This window comes from Natator depressus, chromosome 5 (genome assembly GCF_965152275.1).
Source record: "Natator depressus isolate rNatDep1 chromosome 5, rNatDep2.hap1, whole genome shotgun sequence".
NCBI lineage: Eukaryota > Metazoa > Chordata > Testudines > Cheloniidae > Natator > Natator depressus.
In genome coordinates, this window is record NC_134238.1 from 50838392 (window position 1) to 50860482 (window position 22091).

The following is a 22091-nucleotide window of genomic DNA, read 5'->3' on the forward strand; positions in this document are numbered from 1 at the left end:
AAGGGCTGCAGAAGGCAGAGACAGAGACAGCTTTGTCAGAGCGGCCACCAACAAGAGCTGGTGGCTGCACTCTGAGACCACCAAAAAAAAAAATTGTTTAGACACACACAATCCTCCATCTTGACAGGGGGTTACACCAGATGACCCTTGCAGTTCTATGATTTTAACTCCCTGTGGGATGTCTTCCCTATTTTTTGTGGTGGTACCCACCCTGCATTCCCAGGAGACTGACCTCACATTAAGTAGTAAGGGCCATTGTCTGGCTTCTTGGAAAAGGTGTGTGCTCTTTTAAGGCCTAGCCAAGGAGTGACTTTCTACTGCAGACTAGAACAGTGTGAAGACACTGACCCATCTCTCCCCCCCAACCAGGGGACCAGAAGAGGGGGGGGATTGCAGGAAAAGCCCTCTTTTACCTGGACGAGGTGGAGCAGCACCCACCCTCCCACCCATGGAAGTGGGTTTTGTCAGGATGTGCTATAGGCATTATGCTAATTGCTCCTTTCTTGGGGGGCTGGGAAGGAATTTTTCCCTCACTGCCGGATTGGCCAAGGTGAAGTGTGGGGGGGTTTCACCTTCCCCACAGAGGGTTTGGGGGTGCTTAGTTGGGCAAACATGAAACAGGAGTTAAGCTATGATGTCGCAACACATCATGTAAACATGGGGCAGGTACTCTGAACGGAAGGAATACAGTGATTAGATAAAATGGACTGATAAGGAGTTTACAGAAGTATTCTTTAAAGGAGCGAAAACGGGGTTTCGGGACTCCTATGACTAGTACAGCCGGGAGCCAACCCCTCACCCCTTTATAGCCCACCTTAACCCTCATTTGGTGAGGTCCCAGCCACAAGTTGGCTGGGGACCAGGATGGGTAAAGGGGAGGGCTGACAGAAGCCCCCTGGATATATGTTGAAATGATTATAAAATACCTGCACTGTGCACGTTTATCTGCCGGGTACTCCCAGACATTTAAGAATAATGTTGTGGCCTAATTAAACCACGTCCAGTTTTTCCTGTCCTTCTTCCAGCATAGCCAGACAACTCTCCTTTATCACGCCTAGCCAAAAATTAGCAGCAGTGAGAACTGGTAGTCACCAAGCCTCCGTCTCCAGAAACACATCTGAGTAAAATGCTTTCTATCTGCAGTCGAGGACCTTCAGCTTTATGCAACTTATTTGTACACCAGTGACTTTCTTGGCAGTGTTAAATGTTCAGAACAGCATTACTTCCCTGAATTCAGTTGCTTCTTTCTCTCTTTATCTCCCTCCCTCTTTTTTTCTCTCTCTCACACATTTTGGCTTTCAGGACCATTTCCTCTTTGATAAGCCAGTGTCCCCTTTGCTAACATGTGCTGGGATGGCACGTGACTGGCCTGATGCCAGAGGAATCTGGTATGGCATGTGAAGTGTGGAAGTTTGTATCATGTGCAAGCGATTTTATTATGTCTCTCCTTGCTTGTCCTAACACTGCAGCTGCCATTCCCTGATACTGACTACATACTTAGCTACCTTTAAAAGATGTATTCTTTATTAATTGTTCAAGGAAATATAGAAATAAATAATACAACAAACAAGGCTTTCCATTAATGCAACAATCATGATCATCAGCCACAACACAAGGGAATATAAATAAGACTATTGCTTTAGTCTTTTAGCTTCTGTTTTCTTTTTTATAAATAAAAATTCAGCACAAAAGAAGGGCCAGCGAATGACCATAAAAGACAAGTTATAAATGTAATCTAAAAAGCATGAATGAGCTACCTTAAATCACATGTATGAGACCTCAACATTGCGTCTTTTCCCCTCATTTTGTTGCTGATGTAATATTTTTTCTATCAGAACTGTGATTAAGCTTTCCTTCACACATGCAGAATAAACTGAAGGAGTGTTACATTTCCATTTTTTAACATTACATGTTCTGCTACTTAATGAACACACCAACACCCATCATTTCTTGGAATTAGTTGGAAGATGCAATTCATACACTTTTAGTGAGGCAGATCTTTGTGTGGAAAAACCTTTGCATGTATTGCTCCACTCCAAATGTTTTTGTAAATTGTGTCAAGAAAAAATTATGTGGGACAGATTAGATTATGTTTGACAGCATCTCCAGCATTTACTGTGAATATAGCCAAACCAACTTTATGTAAACTCCATCCAAAGCCTACCTGAATCCCACAGGAGTTTTCAATTTCAATGGGCTTTGGATTAGGCTCCTGGTGCCCAGAACAAAATCTTAAACAGGTTTTACTAGAAGAATTATAAGGGTAACAAATGGGTGCGTAGATTTTATGAACTGAACAGAACATGTGCAAATAATGCATGTAGCCCCAGTGCATCACCTGAATAAACCAGATCTGTGTTTGCACATTTTGCATGTGAAATATAATTTATATTGCATGTGAAATATAACTTGCTGTAACTGGAAAGTGACACTATGAGCCGGAATTTTAAAACTTGGTCTCTCTTATTGCATCACAATTTGTAGATACAAATAATTGTGGGCAAAGTTATATGTTAGGACAATTTAGCCTCAGAATGAAATCCTGGCCCCACTGAAGTCAATGGCAAAACTCTCATTGACTTCAGTGGGCTCAGGATTTCACCTTATGGGTGGGAGTTTCAAAAGCGCTCAACATTAGCCTCACTACTCTCCCTATGGTCAATTATACAAGTTCCATTTAATTCAGTGGGAGCTGAGTTAGGCCAACACTGATCCCTTTTGAAAATCCCATCCTAAATGGCAGATGGTGACTGCAAAGCAGGTACTTGGATATTTAAGTATGTCTGCTTTCACCCACAAATAACTGCCAGGACACATTTGCACCCGCAATTATTTGCATCAGCAAATTTCAAGTACAAAAAAGGAGGCCCAACTAAAGCCAGGCTAAAAGTCAGGCCCTCTATGGGCTTTAAATCTTAGACCTACTGTGCTTTTCTCCCGATGTATTATTCAGACTGTTTGTATGAACAAGTCTCAACCTATTGGTCACAATTTATCTGATTCAGGAAGACTAATCCAAAGGCAGAGAACGTGAAGAAAAGCAAACAACAGTGATCCCAGTTCCTACTTGTCACTTTAAAAGCATGACCATAACTTATCAATTTGAAGCAAAAGTGGATACCTTATCTCCAGGCACTTTATCTTGAAAGATAAGTCAGCATCTTTATTAATGTACTGTCTTGAAGCAACATTTAGCTGCCTTCTCCCAATGGATAATTTGATTTATATGCCAGTCGTGTGTTACCAAGTGATATAAAAGGAACTAGGATTTGATTTAGAAGAGAATACAGTTAAATAGGGTCAGGTTGCCAGGCCCCAGGCAGCGTGTAAACATCAGATTTTCTCACTTAGAAAGTTCTAAAATCAACGAATAACTTCCCCAATGATTAAAGATGCAGAACTCTGCTTCTCCAGTTCCTGGTTCCCCTAGCTGTGTGTTCCTACGGATATGTTCTTGTTAGAAGACAAAGTGTACTTTCTAGTGCAGCATCAATACAACACCAGTGTAATCAATAAACAGTGCTGTTATCATTGTGACCTAAGGAACCTGAAGGATTATGTTACTATTGGTTAGAGGAATGAAACTGAGAAAGGCCTCAATAGCTCTTATTCTTAGCCCCGTCACTCTGATATTATCTTGCAGCACTTGTCTGTGCACAATCACGAGCTAGGAAAGGAAGGAATTGAAATTAAACTGAGAACGATGAGAATTATTTCTGACGGCTTATCCCATTCTTTAAAGACACAATTTTCTTCTCTCAAATAGGCATAACCATGACAAAACATTTCTTATCTGGATTAATGAAGAAGACCATACCAGAGTGATTTCCATGGAAAAAAGTGGCAATATGAAAAGGGTGTTTGAAAGATTTTGCCGTGGTTTAAAAGAGGTAACAACTCAGGCAGTTTGAGTTTTAATTTTTATTATTCCTGTTTGTTAGTCATTAAAGTAGTGTCACCACTCATTGATATGGTTAATACTGAATTCCGTTTCACTATTTTTAGCAACAAAATTTAAAAAAATCAATCCAAATTATACCCCACTTGAAAAGCAACAGTAACAAGGAAGTAAAGACACAGTGTTTTCATATTGTTAGCCAAAACGTAGGGACAAGCAAACCCTAACAGTGCCAGAAGTTTTACAAAATCTAAAATCAACTGAAATTTTTCTCTTTTACTAATTTCAATGGCAATAAGTATTTATAAACAAATATGCATTGCCTTGCAGTGTTTTTCACCCAACCTGTAGCACTGAGAACCTGAAAATGAAATTTGTTAGAAAAATTAAACCGACGTCCTTCATTTGATGAGAGAAATATATAAAGGAAAACAGCCAAAACAGTGAAAAATAGATTGGATTTGTAAAATTCTTTCAAATTCTGACACAAGGAAAGATGATATATGTTGGTTTAAAATTACACACCAAAATCTGAGATTTTTAGGACAGCAAAGTCTTCTTAAATACAAAAATTGCAACCTTAGGCGCTGGGCTTGGGATAAATCTATTTAGGCTTTTTATTTCAAGTTTGCCAAAAACATATAAATATGAAGAAAAAAATCCATGTTAAAATGCTGTGAAGGTTATAACATACATCCAGTTGAGCTAGGCAATCCAGCTAAGACTGTAGGCTGGATCTGGTCCCTGATGTAGCCCATTGTGCTGCTCTGGCAGTGAGAAAGGGCCATCAAAGCTGCCTTAACTGAGCAGGTGAGGATTCCACCCTGCACCTTGTAGCAAGGGCATAAAGTGCATGCTAGGGGTGTGGCCAAGGGGACAGGACATTCCAGATCACTGCTGCACTCCAGCTGATCCATAGATGGTGCAACTCCTGCTTATGGGCTAATACCAATTGATGTACTGGGGACTGGCTTGAAACACAGAGGATCAAGCCAACACAAAAGTGACTTACAGATGCCTTTATGCCCCTCCTCTTCTCTAGAACGGTGTGGGCCCCAGCATCTGGTCCATGTTCTTCTCAGAGGCATTTATGACACTGTACTGTGTTGTACAAGGAGGTAGTGCAATGCAATTCTTCGAGCCAGGGACTAGGAGTCATGGCTCCTGGATTTTATTCCCAGCTCTACCGTTGACTCTGTAATTATAACTCCTAGAGTCAGTGGATATGAACTCCTGTCATTTGACACAGGCAGAAATCTTTTGTAACTCTGACACATGGCATATGAGTGAAGCCAGGAAATAAAGACTCGTCTCTTACTAGCAGTCCTGGTGTTATTACAGACTCCCTAGGTGACCTTGGGGAAGTCCTTTAACCTCTCTCTCTGTCAGTTAACTCATTGGCAAAACGAGGATACTTAGTTACCTTCCAGGGGTTTGGTGAGCCTTGAATAATTAATGGGCCTGATTCTCCTCTCACATCAGAATTGCACTGAAACTGCATTGAATTCAATGGAGTTACTCATGATTTGCACTAGTAGTGTTAGCAGTATTGTCAAACTCAAGGATTCAAAATTCAAGTGCCAGGGCTTGAAAATCATGAATTTTTTAAAAATAATAAATTTTGGGTCCTTTTATTAGCTCTCTGGTGCTTGACCCTTTAGGGTTCATGATTTACAGCTCTTCTCCACCATCACAAAAGCTAGAAACTTACTTTGATTTCAAATGAAAGTTGAGATTCTTGTGTAATTACCTGACTCCACAATTTAGGCTTTCAGAAAAATATCAAATATCCCAAGATTTGCAATAAAATCACAAGATGACAATACTGTGTATGTGAGAGGAGAATGTTTATAAAGTTCACTGAGGATATTGGATGAAAGGTGCTGGATACATGCAAAGATTTATACCTCAACCATAGTTTCATTTGCACATAATCTTGTGTGTTTTATATACTTAATGGGCCAAACTCTGCCTTCACTTACACCTATGCAACTCCATTGACATCAGTGGATTTTTGTGGGTATAACTGAGGGCAGAAATTGGCACTGTGGGTTTAATAGTCAAATTCATGAAAGACAGCAAGAATTTCAGATGTCAGCAACATTGTCATAAGATGAGACATTTGTATGCAGCAGTTTTCTGGTTTTTTTACCTGCAGGTTGAACAATTAATTAAAGAACGGGGCTGGGAGTTCATGTGGAATGAACGCTTAGGATATGTTCTGACCTGTCCTTCCAACCTGGGAACAGGATTACGTGCAGGAGTTCATGTTAAACTTCCAAAACTCAGCAAGGTACGTAAGCCATTAAAACGGCTGTGATGTAAATCAGGTCTTCATCTGACTCAAAAAGGAACAAATGAAAAAAGAACAATTCACAGTGTTAATGTACTTAATATTATGTGTAACTATGAGGCCCCAGAGACAATCTGTGACAAATTGTGCATATTTTTATCCATCAAATTACTGTATTTATGTGAATGAATCTATTCACCCAGGCACTCAGGCACCCAGCCACTCAGGCAGCCTGTATACCAAAGGCAGTGGAAAATATCCATCCCTGCAAGTCTTCCTGGAGAAACTACTGAAGTAACTGATAACAGTATTTCCAGGAGTCAATACAATATCTAATATCAGTATATCCATAAAGCCTGTAAATAAATAAATGTCTCTTGTGCTAGGATCCCAGGTTTTCAAAGATTCTGGAGAATCTGAGGCTGCAGAAACGTGGCACTGGTGGTGTGGACACAGCAGCTGTGGCAGATGTGTACGATATCTCCAACCTGGACCGCATGGGCCGATCAGAGGTAATACGATTTTTCTAGTTTTAAACTCAATGAAGCAGATCCTCAGCTTGTGCAAATGGTCATAGACTCATGGGAGTCAATTAACTTCAGTGGAACCATTTACTTCAATGAAGCTATGACCATTTACGGCTACCACTCTGAAACCTGTTACTCACATGTGTAAGTGTTTGCATCACTGACCCCTAAGTCAATCAAAATATACGAGACCATGAAAAAGGTCCAAGTATACAAGAATGAAAAGCATATTACAAGATGCTATACATATATGTGTAAGGAGCTAGAAAAACTGTATGGTACATTGTGTTGTTTGAGAAACGGCATGTCATTATGAACTATATAACATTTTGAAACGTTTGTGTGCTTTTTGCTAATTTTTCATTAATACAAATATTTATATTGCACAGTTCATTTACATACAGTTTTAAAAACATGGCTTAAGCCTTTAATCCCTTATTCATGTGAAGATTTCAACTGGTCAATAAGGCTATGTGTGAGTAAGGACTAATCACGTGAGTAAGGATTTGAAAGACGAAGCCTATATCTCAGACCTATTTCTACCCTGAAAAGCTTTCAATGTAAATAAGACACGGCAAACACACACAAGAGGATAGAAATGTTTTATTATAGAATATATATTTTTCAGTACATAATAAAATAGATTTCATTATGTGATAAACCTGTTTGCAGAACTAAGTTATGTCCCCAATGGCGCAACATAAAGTTGTTTGGGGTTTTTTTGTTTCAGTTACTGGTCAATGCAAACTTAATACAAAATTATTTTCATCCTCACAGCTGCAAAATCAGACCTCTGATTTCCCAACACAGCTGGTCTGTAAAGACAATAAAACAAACTGCTAAGCCACTGAAATGCTTTACAGTAAAAAACAAATCCCTTCAAAATCCATTATTGTCCCAATAAAGAGACACTGGGATTTAGCTTGGGTAATCAGTTTTAACAAACCAGTTATTAAAGATTGCTAATGAACCATTTCATGAAGATTTTTTTAAAAATAAGTTACACAGTTTGCTACCTACTCTAAAGTTCATAACACCAGGGGAGCTGGTACTGTCATGCCACAGGGTTTGGTAAAACTCTCCCCTCTCAGACTCACCTTGTCTTTTTTTTTTTTTATTATTCTTTAATAGTTTTTAAAGAGATTACACAAACGCATCTGTTGCTTACTGTATGGAATTGGAGGTTCTGCTGCTGCTTTTGGGACAAGACACTGGGTCTGATTCTGATCCCACTTACAGCAGTGTGACTCAGGAGTAACCCCACTGAATTCAATGGAGTTATGCCTGGTGTAAAACCAGTATGAGTTTAGAATCAGGCCTACTGCCAGAGAAATGTGGATTACGGGCTTGATATTACAGTTGCTATAAAGGCAAAACTCCCTTTAGAGTCAATGGGAGTTTTTTTCTGCATAAGAGCAGTTGGTCACTTGTTGTGGTAGCATCAGAACAGCTCATTGGCAACTGCAAGGACTTTCCATTCTGAAATCATGCAATAAAAGGGTGACCATAAAGTAGTCTGGTCCTATTCTGACAGCTGATAAGAGGAAGTGTGAAACACTCCTTTCCATTCTGAATTTGAAAGATGTTTCATTACTACACCCACAAGACAACAGCCATTTTGCTCACTTCAATATTTGATGATACTGAAAGAACAGTCTAATGATTTTGCAAATCCATGACATCTACAGTCTATCCTTAATATTTTTCTCTTATGAGGTTGAAGGAGCTGAAGACTCTCACAAAAGAATCCTTTTGATAGGGATGAAACCAACACTTTGTATTAAGAGTCCAGTGAAAACCTGTAATATGTAATTGAGAATAATAGTCTTCCCATAGATTTTCTTGTTCATCCTATAGCAGTCTATAGAAGGGCTACGGTTCTTTATTACATTCTATCTATAGGCTGGTTCAAAAAGCCTATAGATAGGCTATCATTTTCCATTGAATTCTATAGAAATTTTCCATCAAGGGAGTGGGGGAAGGTGCAGCACCCTAGCAGAGGTGGATGGATGGAGGCATTAAAACTGTGAAAGGTATGCCTTCTGGGTAATGCTCCGAGTATGCTGGGAAGTGTGTAGCCAGAACTCCTCCAACACAGACATCCTGACATTGGAGCCATGCCGCTACTTAGATATGCCCTGTTTGGAGCTACTAGCTCTGTTGGCACATAACAACGTAACATAAATATTTTGGGTATTTTTTCCTATCTAAGGTGGAGCTTGTCCAGATAGTTGTTGATGGGGTCAATTATCTGATTGACTGTGAGAAGAAGCTGGAAAAAGGTCAAGACATCAAGGTACCACCACCTTTGCCCCAGTTTGGAAGGAAGTGAGCTTGTTACAGATGATTAATAACTGATGTGAAATATGTCTGTTGTTCTGACAGAAAATTATTTCTGTATATCTCAGGGTATAAATAAGATCCTGAGAACTTGTGAAATAAAACATTACCTGATGCCTTACAGATTGTCTGTCTGTTTTTTAGTAGCTGGTTGGGTTGGCAACAGTTAACATTCAGAAACTGACACTGTAAGTAACATAGTAATGACCAATAAGTAGATTTTAATGACTGATAGATATGAAAATGCTCATGTCATTTTCTAACATTATCATCCAAGTCTCCTATGATTATGTATCACTTAGTATATGAAATATCTTTTCTACTAGTTCTACTTGGTATTATACACTAACAGGGAAAGTCAGGGAACTCCTGCAGAATGAAATAAACAGCCTAGAAAGTTTACCAGAGATTAAAAAGATTATGGATGATCTCATGCTGTTCTTCCATTACTGTGAACTTCTCATCCCCCTGCTGATCATATGTAAATGGAGCTTCCATTGTTTTTGATTCTTTTTTCCCTCCTGTCTGGGAGAAAAAACCTGTTTCTCCCTTTGTCCCCAGACTTCAAAGCATATTATCTGTGAGTATTCATATTTCCTCAGAAAGCATTAATACATGCATTTCACAATATTAATCACCAGTGTGACATTATCTTTCATAAAAGACCGTACTTGATACACGTTTATAATACAGTAATATACATAATTGGTCGATTCAGTAATTTATTATTTGAGGTACAGACCCCTGCAAGAGGCTGCCTCCTGCACTTCCAAGGTTGATGGCTTTGTTTACCTTTTATGTAAATGTACCTTCATAGTCTTTGCCTGGCAAACTACAATACATCCTTTGTCTAAGGCAGACAGTGCTTATGCATTGCTTGCCAAACACAATTCTAGCACATATCTATAACTCTTTGTACACCCCATGTATACATTATGCTAGCATACTAATGCCCACTGAGTTATTTGTTTTCCAATGTTACCTTACTTGACATTTTTTAGATACAGATTATGAAAACAGTGTGTACACTGACCTGTTCTTGAAAATCTCCAATGTTGAGGCTTCCACAACCTCCCTTTGAAGCCTATTCCACTGCTTAACTATCATTATAGTTAGAAAGTTTTTCCTAATATCTGACCCAAAACTCCCTTGCTGCACAGTAAGCCAATTACTTCTTGTCCAACCTTCAGCGGACATGGAGAACAATGAGGCACTTCCTCTTTATAACAGCTCTTAACATATTTGAAGATTATCAGATCTCCCTCAGTCTTCTTTTCTCAGAACTAGACATGCTCAGTTTTGTTTAACCTTTCCTCATAGACCAAGTTTTCTAGACCTTTTTAGTCATTTTGTTCTCTTCGGGACTCTTTCCAATTTGTTCACATGTTTCTTAAAGTGTGCTGCCCAGAACTGGACACAGTCCACTGGCTGAGGCCTCACCAATGCCAAATAGAGTGGAACAGTTACCTATTATGTCTTACATATGACACTCCTGTTAATGCTATAACATAGTGTTTTCATAACTAGTGTAAAGAGGAAGGGGAAGAGGGAGCAGCCTTATCAGGTGCCTCTTTAAGGAGAATCTCTTTGTATCAAACCTATAAACCAACACTTTGTCAGGTGCGGCCATGTGCATACAGTTGATGTATCTTCTAAATGTTGATTTGAAGTTAAACAGTCAAATCCATTATTAGAGAAGTTGCAACTGATTCCACTTATCACATGTTACATCTAGAGTCATCCATTGATCTAACCGGATCTGGCTTAACAGACAGCATAAAGTGCTCATGTAACTGTCTACCAAACAAGACTAATATATGTCTGAATAAAAATGATAATTTTCTATGGAAATATTACCAAAAAAGTAGCAAATAACAAGGGAACTGAATTACTGCTAATATTTATATATGGAATTAATTTACTAATATAATTTGTTGGAATTTAATTTAAGATGTAGCAAAATACTTAATACTTGTCTTCCTACTAATTCATCCTATAGCTGCTTAAGACTTAATTGGAAATTTAAAGTCTTTGAACAGCAATTTTTTTCTCCAAAGATGCTTGATGACATGACAGCTATTGAAGTGCATTAGGTACAGAACAAAAATCCTATTAATTCCAATATTCTAAAGAGCACAAATAAATATACAATCATCTATTGTACATGCATGTTGCAGCTGTTTGTCACTTTGTTTTAATCTACTTACAAGAAAATAAGTTAGTCAGCATATAAAAAGATTGGATTCCTAATGGAGGAACATTAAGAACTGAACAATAAGCAGTTCTAATAATGCTATCAGACAAGTAGGTTGTGTTTCAATTTTAATCATTTAACAGTTTTCCAGTAATTTCCAAGAGACAAGAATTACGAATACTCACAGATAATGTGCTTTAAAGTCTGTTACCAAAGGGTGATGAAAATTTTCTTATGAATGAGAGTGCATAAATTGACATTGATTATTATTGTTTTGTTTTATGAAATGATACAACTGTTTACAGGATTTCTATCTTGCTGGCTTTTTTTAAACTTTCTTCTTGAACCAAATTCTCTTCTTAATTTCACAGGTGCATCTCAGTTGACTTCAGTGGGGTTGCGCCTGAGTGAGGGGAAAATTTGAGCCTTGATTTTTTTGCAATCATTAATGGATTAATTTTTTTAAATGCTTCTGAAAGGCTAAATATGACTTGTGGGCTCCTGGTATATTGTTTAAAATATCCAGTCTTCCACCTTATTACTGGACTTCTATTGCAGGAACTTTCCTCCTCTAAGCCAAAGCCCATTTCATGCCCAAATACTAATGAAGCCAGTGGAATTTACTGATATCAGAGGTACTAAGAAAAGATGCATGTCCTGTCTACTACTTGGAATTTGGTAATGACATGCAGAAGTTAGAGGCACTTTGACTCTATTTAAGTAGGATGGTGGAAGGAGTCTTTTCATAATGAACAGGAGTCCCAGATAAGGGTCATGCTAACATGGTTCTGTTTTTATGAGTGAACCCTGTCTTTTCTATTTATTTGAGCATAAGCTTTCGTGAGCTACAGCTCACGAAAGCTGTAGCTCACGAAAGCTTATGCTCAAATAAATTGGTTAGTCTCTAAAGTGCCACAAGTACTCCTTTTCTTTTTGCAAATACAGACTAACACGGCTGTTACTCTGAAAACTGTCTTTTCTATGGAGCTCTTCTTTACTGCTTAAAATGCTTAAGGACTCTAGCCATGCAGCTGCTATTTCTGCTTGACGCTTTACACATTTATTTTCTCTTCATACTCTGAGACAGAGTAGCCTTATTCTAAACACTGCTGGTACCAGAATGGAAAGAACCCAGCCATCCAACTGATGTGTCAGTGAATGGCAATGCAATAATCCATTTTTGTGTGAGTGCTTTGTACATCATCATTTGTAAAACTTAAAATTATTCTGCTGCAATCTGTGGTCTCCATCAAGACTCTGAATGAAGTTTAGTGCATTCCAATTATTTTTTAGCCTTTCCTTGAATGTTTCTGGAAAAGGAAAAATAACGTCTCCCAGTAAGGAGAGATGAAGATCACTGAATGGATAATTAGGCACATTTCTCTTGCCATCATGTGAATTTTTTGTCTAATATCCTATATCATCTCTTACACTGTATCTTCCAGTGTTCCATTTGATTCACAGTTCTCAAAGAAAGGGGCATGTTTACTACATAATGAAGCTAGTCAAAGGATATGTTTATACTGCAGTAAAACACCTGCAGCTGGCACAGGTCCGCTAGTTTGAGCTGTAGGGTTATAAAATTGCAGGGTAGATATTTGGGTGGACTGGAGCCTGAGGTCTGGGACCTTCCCCCGTTGCAGGGGCACAGAGTCCAGGCTCCAGCCTGAGCCCAAATGTCTACACTGCAGTTTTATAGACCCCAAGACCAAGCTACATGAGCCCGGGTCAGCTGACCCAGGCCAACCGTGCGTGTTTTATTGCAGTTTAAACATATCCCCAATATCTAAAAGGTCTCACCTTAGGCTAATCCTTACATGCCTCAATTCAGCAAAGTACTTAAGCACATGCCTAACTTTAAGCATTTGAGTAGTCCCAGTAAGATACTTAAGCATTTACATAGTCCCACTGAAATCAAAATTAAAACTGAGCATGTGCTTAAGCAACTTGATGAATCAGAGCCATAGGCAGTGTAGCCTAGTAGACTGAGGGCAAAATTGGAGCGCGGAACAGTTGACGTCTATTCCTACTGCTGTCATTCTTTTGCTTGTGCCGCCTTGGGCAAAATAATCTAAAAAAATATTTATACTTTGAAATGAATTACAGAGTATGTAATCATTTGCCACTTACAGATAAATAGCAGCAAACCAACATACCTTTCAACTATGGAAATAAATAACTTTGTAGAGAAGTCTTCAAAACACTGTCGGGGTATGTATAAATGTAAGTGAAAATTGTCATTACTTATTCCTTTCTCTCCCCAGGCTTAAATAAAAATTATAACTACCAGATAAACATCATCCTGACACTGTGGCATGTAAGATTAACTACCCAAAGATCATAAACACAAAAATGAACAAAGATACCATCAATCACACTCAAGTACCAATGAACCCTCTAGCACTTCCTCCTCTTTAGCAGACAAACCTTTTTTAAAGATATTCCTGATCACAATCAAGGTCACTTGTCAACCTCTCTGCATCTCAGTTTCTCCAGCTGTAGTATGGGGATACTACTTCCCTGCCATTCACAGGTATTGTGAAGATTAATATGTTTATATCTGTAGAGTGATTTGAAAAATTAAAAGGACTTAATCAATGCTGTCTTTTATTATGAGTTTGGGTGCGTCTTAGACACAACCAAAGCAAGGTAAGCAACCACGTGTGGACACAATTCTGGGGAGTGCTTCAGTCCAGCAATGCTTCGCAGTGAACAAGCTAGTCCTAGCCACCACTCTGGTTCTGCTGGTGAAGGAAGAGAAATTTTCCGGCCCAATAAATTGCTCTCTGTTGGCAAGACTGGAGGGGCCAGCCTGAAAATTTAGGGGAGCCCTATGGTGATTTGGGTCCTTGCAAACAGCCTTGACATTGTACAGTATACACCGTTTCCACATTGCAGAGAACAAAACAGAGCAGGGTGAGACCTAGCTGTGTCCATTTACTCAAACTGGTGTGGTTGAGACCACATCAGATTTTTTCAGTTTTAAAATGAAAGCCTGAGATTCCCAGTATTTTTCCTGGCTTATTAAAAATGAAAATTAAATGCCATTCGTTGATTTTTATTGATTTTTTTTACCTGTAGTATATGCATTCTAATTGCTTCTATATCTGTGTTAGTTCTGACTGGCAATAACAAATTATTTAATAGCAAAATCAATTTATTCTTTCTGCAATGGAGTAAAGCCCTATAAATGGGGGGAAATACAGCAAGACAATTGCATTGGAAAAAACATATATTAAAGTTAGCCAGTAACAAAGATATATTTTTCTTCTTTTTTAACATTAGAAATTCAGGACCTGTCTACCCAGCAAGGTTTACGGTAACTCTAACATCTTAAAACCTCTAACAATAGGAATTCCACAACCTCCCTAGGTTACTTGTTCCAGTGCTTAATTATCCTTCTCATTGGAAGTGTTTTGCAAACATCCAAACGATATAGCCTTGCTGCAAACTAAGCTGATTTCTTCTTCTCCTACCCTCAGTGGACATGGAGAACAATTGATAGCCATCCTCTTTATAACAACCTTTTGCTTATTTAAAGACGTATCGTGTCCCTCCTCAGCTTTCTCTTCTCTAGACAAATCATGCCCTGTTCTTTCAACATCTCCTCAGAGGTCATATTTTCCAAACCTCTTATCATTTTTGTTGCTCTCCTCTGGGCTCTTTCCAATTTGTCCACATCTTTATTAAAGTGTGGTGCCCAAATCTGGACATCATATTTAGCTGAGGCCTCACCAGTGCTGAGTCGAGTTGTACAATTACTTTTTCTGTCCTACATTCAACACTCCTGTTAATACATCCCAGAATATTTACCTCTTTTTTTTTTTGCAACCACCTCACACTATTGACTCGTTCAATTTATGATTCACTATAGTTCCCACATCTTTTTCTGTAGTTTTAATGCCTAGTCAGTTATTCCCCATTTTCTAGTTGTGTGTTTTATTTTCCTTCCTAAGGCTACATCGACACTCTGTTAGGGCTGTGAGTCCCGTGCTTCTGTACACATACTTGTACCAGATCACATTGAGCTAACATGAATACAAATAGCAATGTAAGTGCAGTAACACAAGTAGCAGCAGTGGAGTCACGGCTGAGCCATGCTAGACAAAGCCTAAGTGTAGTACCTTGCACTTCTCTTTACTGAATCTGATTTTATTGATTTCTGACCAAGTCTCCAATTTAACAAGAGTATTTTGAATTCTAAACCTGACCTCCCAAGTGCTTGCAGCCCCTCTGAGCTTGGTGCCATTTGCAAATTTTCTAAAGTATACTCTCTACTCCATCATCCAAGTGACTAATGGGAATATGGAATAGTACTGGACCCAGGACCGACGACTGAAGGATATGTCCTCCCAGTTTGACAGCAAACCATTGCTAACTATTCTTGGAGGGCCGTTTTTCAATCGGTCATGCACCCACCATATAGTAATTTAATCTAGATCAGTGGTTCTCAAACTTCATTGCACCGTGACCCCCTTCTGACAACAAAAATTACTACATGATCCCAGGAGCGGGGACCGAAGCCAGAGCCTGCCCAGGCCCCACTGCCCCCTGGTAGGGGGGGCCAAAGCTTCCCAGGGGCTTCTGCTCTAGGTGGGGCACATGTAACCTTAGCCCCCCTGCCCAGGGTTGAAGCCCTCGGTCGGGCTCAGGCTTTGGCCCCAGCCCTGGGCAGTGTGGGGCTCAGGCTTCAGCATTGACCCTGGGCCCCAGCAAGTCTAACACCAGCCTTAGCAACCCCATTAAAATGGGGTCGCAACCCACTTTGGAGTCCCGACCCACAGTTTGAGAACCCCTGATCTAGATCACATTTCACTAATTTTCTCACGAGAATGTCATGTGGGACTGTATCTCAAACCTTACTAAAGTCAAGATATATTATATCTACTGCTTCCACCCATCCAATAGGCTAGTTACTCTGTCAAAGAGGGAAATTAGATTGCTTTGGCATATTTGTTTTTGACAAATCCATGTGAGCTATTACTTATCCTATTATCCTCTACGTGCTTCCAAATTTATTGTTTAATAATTTGCTCCAGTATCTTCCTGGATTATCAGGGCACATTGATTTAAATCAAAGCGATTTAAATCATGAATGTTAATCAAGCAGGAAACTTTGATTTAAATCATCAGTTTTAATTGCATTTTGCATTTTCACTTTTTAGTTATTTTCCTAAACAAGGTTGATTCTCATTGGTTGCTAACAATTAACGCATGTTAATTAGCTTTTAAATCAAATGTGGTGCTTCTTTTTGCTAATCAGGAAGATACAATATATCTATGCACATTTGTTAAACCAGTTATATGGTTTAATTTACATTTATTCATATTCTTATTTTTTACAATTTTTTATTAGACTATTAATTTTTACTTGTGATTTGTGTCAACCTCTATTCAATGGAAATTCAAATTTAATCAAAAATGCATAAAAACAGAATTTTAATTTTTTGTATTAAATAAAACTACTTTAAATGTGTTGGATACATAAGAAAAAAGTTTATCAGAATGTTTGTAACATTTAAAACTAAGTGATTTATAGTTAGTGAATTCAACTAATTGTTTCTGATCACCGTGTCCTTCAAGATTTTAGAACTAGTAAATCTTATCCTCTCACACCTACTTTTTATCATCAATTGGAAGAGAAAAACAAGCTTTTCTGCTTTTTCTACTCCCAACTGGTTTAATTAGTCATTGAACTGAACTAGCTGAATAAACTGAAATAAAGGAAATATTCTCTCTGCACCTTCAGAAAAGGCCACTGATGTCAAAAGCTTGTTTAGCATTTCAACAAACTATGGTCCCAGGTGCTCAGCCAGGTCAGTGGTTTGATTTTGTTTAAAACTTGGAAGCAAATATGTGCTGCTTAACATATTTTGTATTTAATTTAAATAATTTTAATTGATGATACGTTTAGGCCTTAACGTGGGTTGGCAATTTCAAAGTTAATTTTAAATAGGTGTATTTTTAAAAATAAACCTACATTTAATTTAAATGAAAACAATCGATTTATGTATTTAAATGATCAATTTTATCCTTCCTTATTGAAGATCCCAGGGTCTTTCTTTCCCCCTTTTGAAAGATAGGTATTATATTTGGCCTTCTCCAGTCCTCTGGGATGTCACCTGTCCTCCATGAGTTCTTGAATAATCACTAATGTTCTTAGATTGTCTCTGCTAACTCCTTAAGTACTCTGGGGTGACTTTCAACAGGCCCTACCAATTTGAACACATTTAACTTATCTGAATATACTTTAACCTGTTCTTTCCCTATTCTGGCATGAGTTCTTTCCCCCTGGTTAATATTAATTGTGTTAAGTATCTTGTCATAATTAAACTCTGTAGTGAAAAGAGAAGCAAAAAAGGCATTCAACACTTTGCCTCCTCTGTTATTTGCTTTCCTTCTCTCAAGTAATGGACCTACACTTTCCTTCGTCATCCTCTTATATATACACTTCTAATATGTTTATGGAACCACTTTTTATTGCCGTTTTTGTCCCTAGCTAGTTGTAACTCATTTTATGCCTTAGCCTTTCTGAGTTTGTCATTACATGTATAATAAACCTGTTGCCCCTGAAGCTCTAAATTGTTGCCTTTAAGGGTGACCACATAAAGGAGAATGTGTGTATTTGATTATGTCTTGAAAATTTGTTCCTAGAGCTGCACCCTGTAATTTTTCTGCTGCAGTATTTGAATCAGGCTGTTTTTATGGGGGAGGAAGTAGGGGGCACCTACTCCCACCACTTCCCCTGCAGTCCCAGAAACAGGTCGGGTATGATCTGGGAACACTCTAAGAGCTTGTCTACATGGGGAAACCACTAGTATAAGCTAAGCTGATATAGTTATACCAATATAGCTTCCTGTGTGGACCCTCTTTTATTCTAAGAGTGCCTTTTTCAGTTTGGCTTATGTTGCTTTGAAAGGAGTTTTAGCTAAACCAAAAAAGGCACTTATTTCTAAAACGGTCTCATGTAGATAAATAAGCCTAAAAGCTGCTGACCCTTCCCTGCTCCACCTGCTCAGCAGCTCCCCTACCGACTGACTGCTCATCACAGGGGAGGAAGATGAGAGTAGCATTGGTTACTCCATTATTGTCTTACCTGCTGGTGTGTGGGAACCCCAAGGAGAGCAAGATAGGAACTTGGCTGGCTCTGCCTCACTGCCTGCAGTTAGGGGAGCTGCTAGAAAAGGACAACACCCCTTCTCCAGACAGCCACCCCAGGCAGCCCAGAGTGGAAAAGGAGAAGTTGAGAACCAACACACAGTTATGGCTCCATGATCCTCTGCCCCAGACCAGGTACAAGCAGCTGGTCTAGGGGCTGGTCTAATTTGCACAGTGGCTAGCAACAGTCTGCTAGGGACCATACAACACCGGAGGATAGCTCTCCACCTCCAACATGCTCCCTGTGCCATAGGCTGCTTGCAGGGAAGTACAGGAAATGGCTATGCCAACTCTGTGCCCACTGAAAATTCTCTCACATCAGGAAATCTAAAACGGGGGATTTGCAAGTGATTTCTGCTCCCATTGCACTGCTTGAGCAGTGAAAAGGGAGCAAAACAATGTTGACTGTGGCCCCCTGAGCTTCTTGAAATAGCGTTTGGCCATTAGACTGAAAAGGTTAGACACTACTCCACTAATGTTCAATTAACACTCAGGAGAAAGAATGTCTTTGTTAAAGATTCTATGGCCTGCTCCCAGTAAAGGTCTGAGAACTCACAATATTAATCTCCTGAAACTATCTCCACTGCCAAGAAATCCTCCAGCAAAACCAGGGAACATTAAACTAGACATCTGTAATAGCACTGAAGTAAAAAAACAAGCAGAAAAATAAAAACCTTTGAAAAAAAAACAGGCAGGTCTTTTTAGAAGTCCTGAAAGAAGCAGTAATAATGCATAAACCCAACTTAAAAAAATTATTTGCAGGTCATCTTCATGAGCCAAATTCTCAGTAAGGGAAGTCCAAGATCTATACACAAACGCAGCCTAAGACTCCCACCCTGCAGTTCTGTGGATTACTCATGTGTGTAAAGTTAAGCACTCTCCAGATTTGCACATGCAATTACTGTAACCATGCACACAAATGGATAGTTATGTTTTTAATTACTAATTATTATTATTTCATTATTATTTATTTGTATTATGGTAGTACCTAGAGCTCCCAGTCGTGGGTCATGCCCTCACTGTGCAAGGTATTGTACAAACACAAAACAAAAACATTGTCCCTGCTATGTTTACAATCTAAATATGAGAGAGAAGTGGAATCAGCAAACAGACAGACAACAAGGAAACAATGAAAAGATACTGGTTAGAATGATAGGCAGCGATCATAGCACCCCAACCATTATGTAATCATTTAACCTCATAGCCATCTAACTGGCCACTTGTGCATGTAGTTGTGAATTTTACACAAGCACTGAAGGTAACTACATGCAGTTTTGAAAGGACACCTTACACCCCAGTCACTAAAACCTGGTCTACATTAGAAAGTTGTACTGGAAAAATGTCTTTTTTTTTTGGACACAGCCTGGTTGACATTTAATTTTCTCTGCTCCTGACAACAACTTCTACTTTTGCCAGCATAATTATTCCCCCTTTCGAAGTAACGTAAGCCCCCCCACACTGGTATAGTTGTGGTGCACAGTCCTCACAATGCAAAATTTCCTTTAAAAGGGGGCTATCTGGTGGCTTTTTTGAACTCCACTGTGCACCACAGTGACTGGAAGTTTGGCCCACAACGATGTAGAAAAACAACTTTAAAAAATCTCATTGGCCACAGTACAGGACCAACTAGTGGCCAATTACATGGCACCTACTATATGGAAAACTCTATGCCCATCTCTATTGTGAACAGATCAGCTTAAAAGATTCTCCCCAGCTGGTGAACTATGACTTTCACCACTGCTACAACCAATGGCCTTCAACCTGTGTTAGCAACTGTGGAAAATATTTGAAAATTTTTAAAGTAACAAGGGTTGAAAACTCCAAATATTCTCCTGCTACTGCAGAAAATGAGCTGGCTATTTCCACCAGGGTCTGACTACATGATACCTGTACAGAAGCTGAGACTGAACAACAGGGGATGGATCACCTGAAAATTGCCCTGTTATGTTCATTCCCTCTGAAGCATCTGGCACCAGCCTTGTGAGAAGGCAGGATACTGGGCTAGATGGACCATTGTTCTGACCCAGTATGGCCAGTTTTATCTTACGTTAGAGGAACTGGAACAAGCAGGATTAGAAGCACCAGCCACTCTCGAGGCATTAATACTGCAGGGAACAAGTTGGGGGTCATTTCTACCAGGTTCTCACCATTAGAAGATGGCCTTTTTCCTTCTACCATATATATTACTTTTATGCAGGGGTATTCCTCTTGTTCCTTTTCTAGGTCTAGATTCTCTGGGAATCTCCTGCAGTAAGGTCTATTATAAAGAAGCACTTCTATTTTAAGGAAGAGTCAATTGGAAAATATACCCAGTCAAATATAATCTTTCATTTAAAACTGTAAATAGCCCACATCTGTTCCAGCAGTTCACTCTACTTTCAAAGGAGAACTACAGTTGCATACTCCCTCTACTGGTACATCTGCTTCAATAGCACAATACAAACTGTTCAGTAACTAAAACAGAAAACTTACAGGGTGCAATACTCTTATCTGACAAGAAGTGAAGATCAAATTGAAATAAGTTGAGACACACAGAACAAACATAAGCTGTTTTGTGGAATTTTTAAGAAGCACAAGATTTCTAAAAAGAAAAGGAGTACTTTCGGCACCTTAGAGACTAACAAATTTATTTGAGCATAAGCTTTCGTGAGCGACAGCTCACTTCATCGAATGCATTCAGTGGAAAATACAGTGGGGAGATTTATATACATTGAGAACATGAAACAATGGGTGTTACCATACGACACTGTAACGAGAGTGATCACTTAAGGTGAGCTATTACCAGCAGGAGAGCTGGGGGGAAAAACCTTTTGTAGTGATAATCAAGGTGGGCCATTTCCAGCAGTTGACAAGAACGTCTGAGGAACAGTGGGGGGTAGGAGTGGGGGAATAAACATGGGGAAATAGTTTTATTTTGTGTAATGACCCATCCGTTCCCAGTCTTTATTCAAGCCTAAGTTAATTGTATCCAGTTTGCAAATTAATTCCAATTCAGCAGTTTCTCATTGGAGTCTATTTTTGAAGTGTTTTTGTTGAAGAATTGCAACTTTTAGGTCTGTAATCGAGTGACCAGAGAGATTGAAGTGTTCTCCGACGAGTTTTTGAATGTTATAATTCTTGACATCTGATTTGTGTCCATTTATTCTTTTACATAGAGACTGTCCAGTTTGACCAATGTACATGGCAGAGGGGCATTGCTGGCACATGATGGCATATATCACATCAGTAGATGTGCAGGTGAACGAGCCTCTGAGAGTCTGGCTGATGTAATTAGGCCCTATGATGGTGTCCCCTGAATAGATATGTGGACACGGTTGGCAACGGGCTTTGTTGCAAGGATAGGTTCCTGGGTTAGTGGTTCTGTTGTGTGGTTGCTGGTGAGTATTTGCTTCAGGTTGGGGGGCTGTCTGTAAGCGAGGACTGGCCTGTCTCCCAAGATCGGTGAGAGTGATGGGTCGTCCTTCAGGATAGGTTGTAGATCCTTGATGATGCGTTGGAGAGGTTTTAGCTGGGGGCTGAAGGTGATGGCTAGTGGCGTTCTGTTATTTTCTTTGTTGGGCCTGTCCTGTAGTAGGTGACTCTGGGTACTCTTCTGGCTCTCTCAATCTGTTTCTTCACTTCAGCAGGTGGGTATTGTAGTTGTAAGAATGCTTGATAGAGATGTTGTAGGTGTTTGTCTCT

The 22091-nt window shown here is 39.2% G+C and overlaps 1 protein-coding gene across 1 annotated transcript in view; it reads left to right on the top strand.

Moving 5' to 3' along the window:
- The window catches only part of CKMT2 (creatine kinase, mitochondrial 2), a 36720-nt gene extending 27568 nt beyond the window's left edge, over window positions 1–9152 (top strand). The window contains exons 6-10 of the mRNA XM_074952799.1: window positions 1303–1388; window positions 3767–3890; window positions 6057–6191; window positions 6578–6703; window positions 8931–9152. Of these exons, the coding sequence (XP_074808900.1) occupies window positions 1303–1388; window positions 3767–3890; window positions 6057–6191; window positions 6578–6703; window positions 8931–9050 (591 nt within the window). The 3' untranslated portion in view covers window positions 9051–9152. The remainder of the gene's footprint in view (window positions 1–1302; window positions 1389–3766; window positions 3891–6056; window positions 6192–6577; window positions 6704–8930) is intronic.
- The last annotated feature ends 12939 nt before the right edge of the window (window positions 9153–22091 follow it).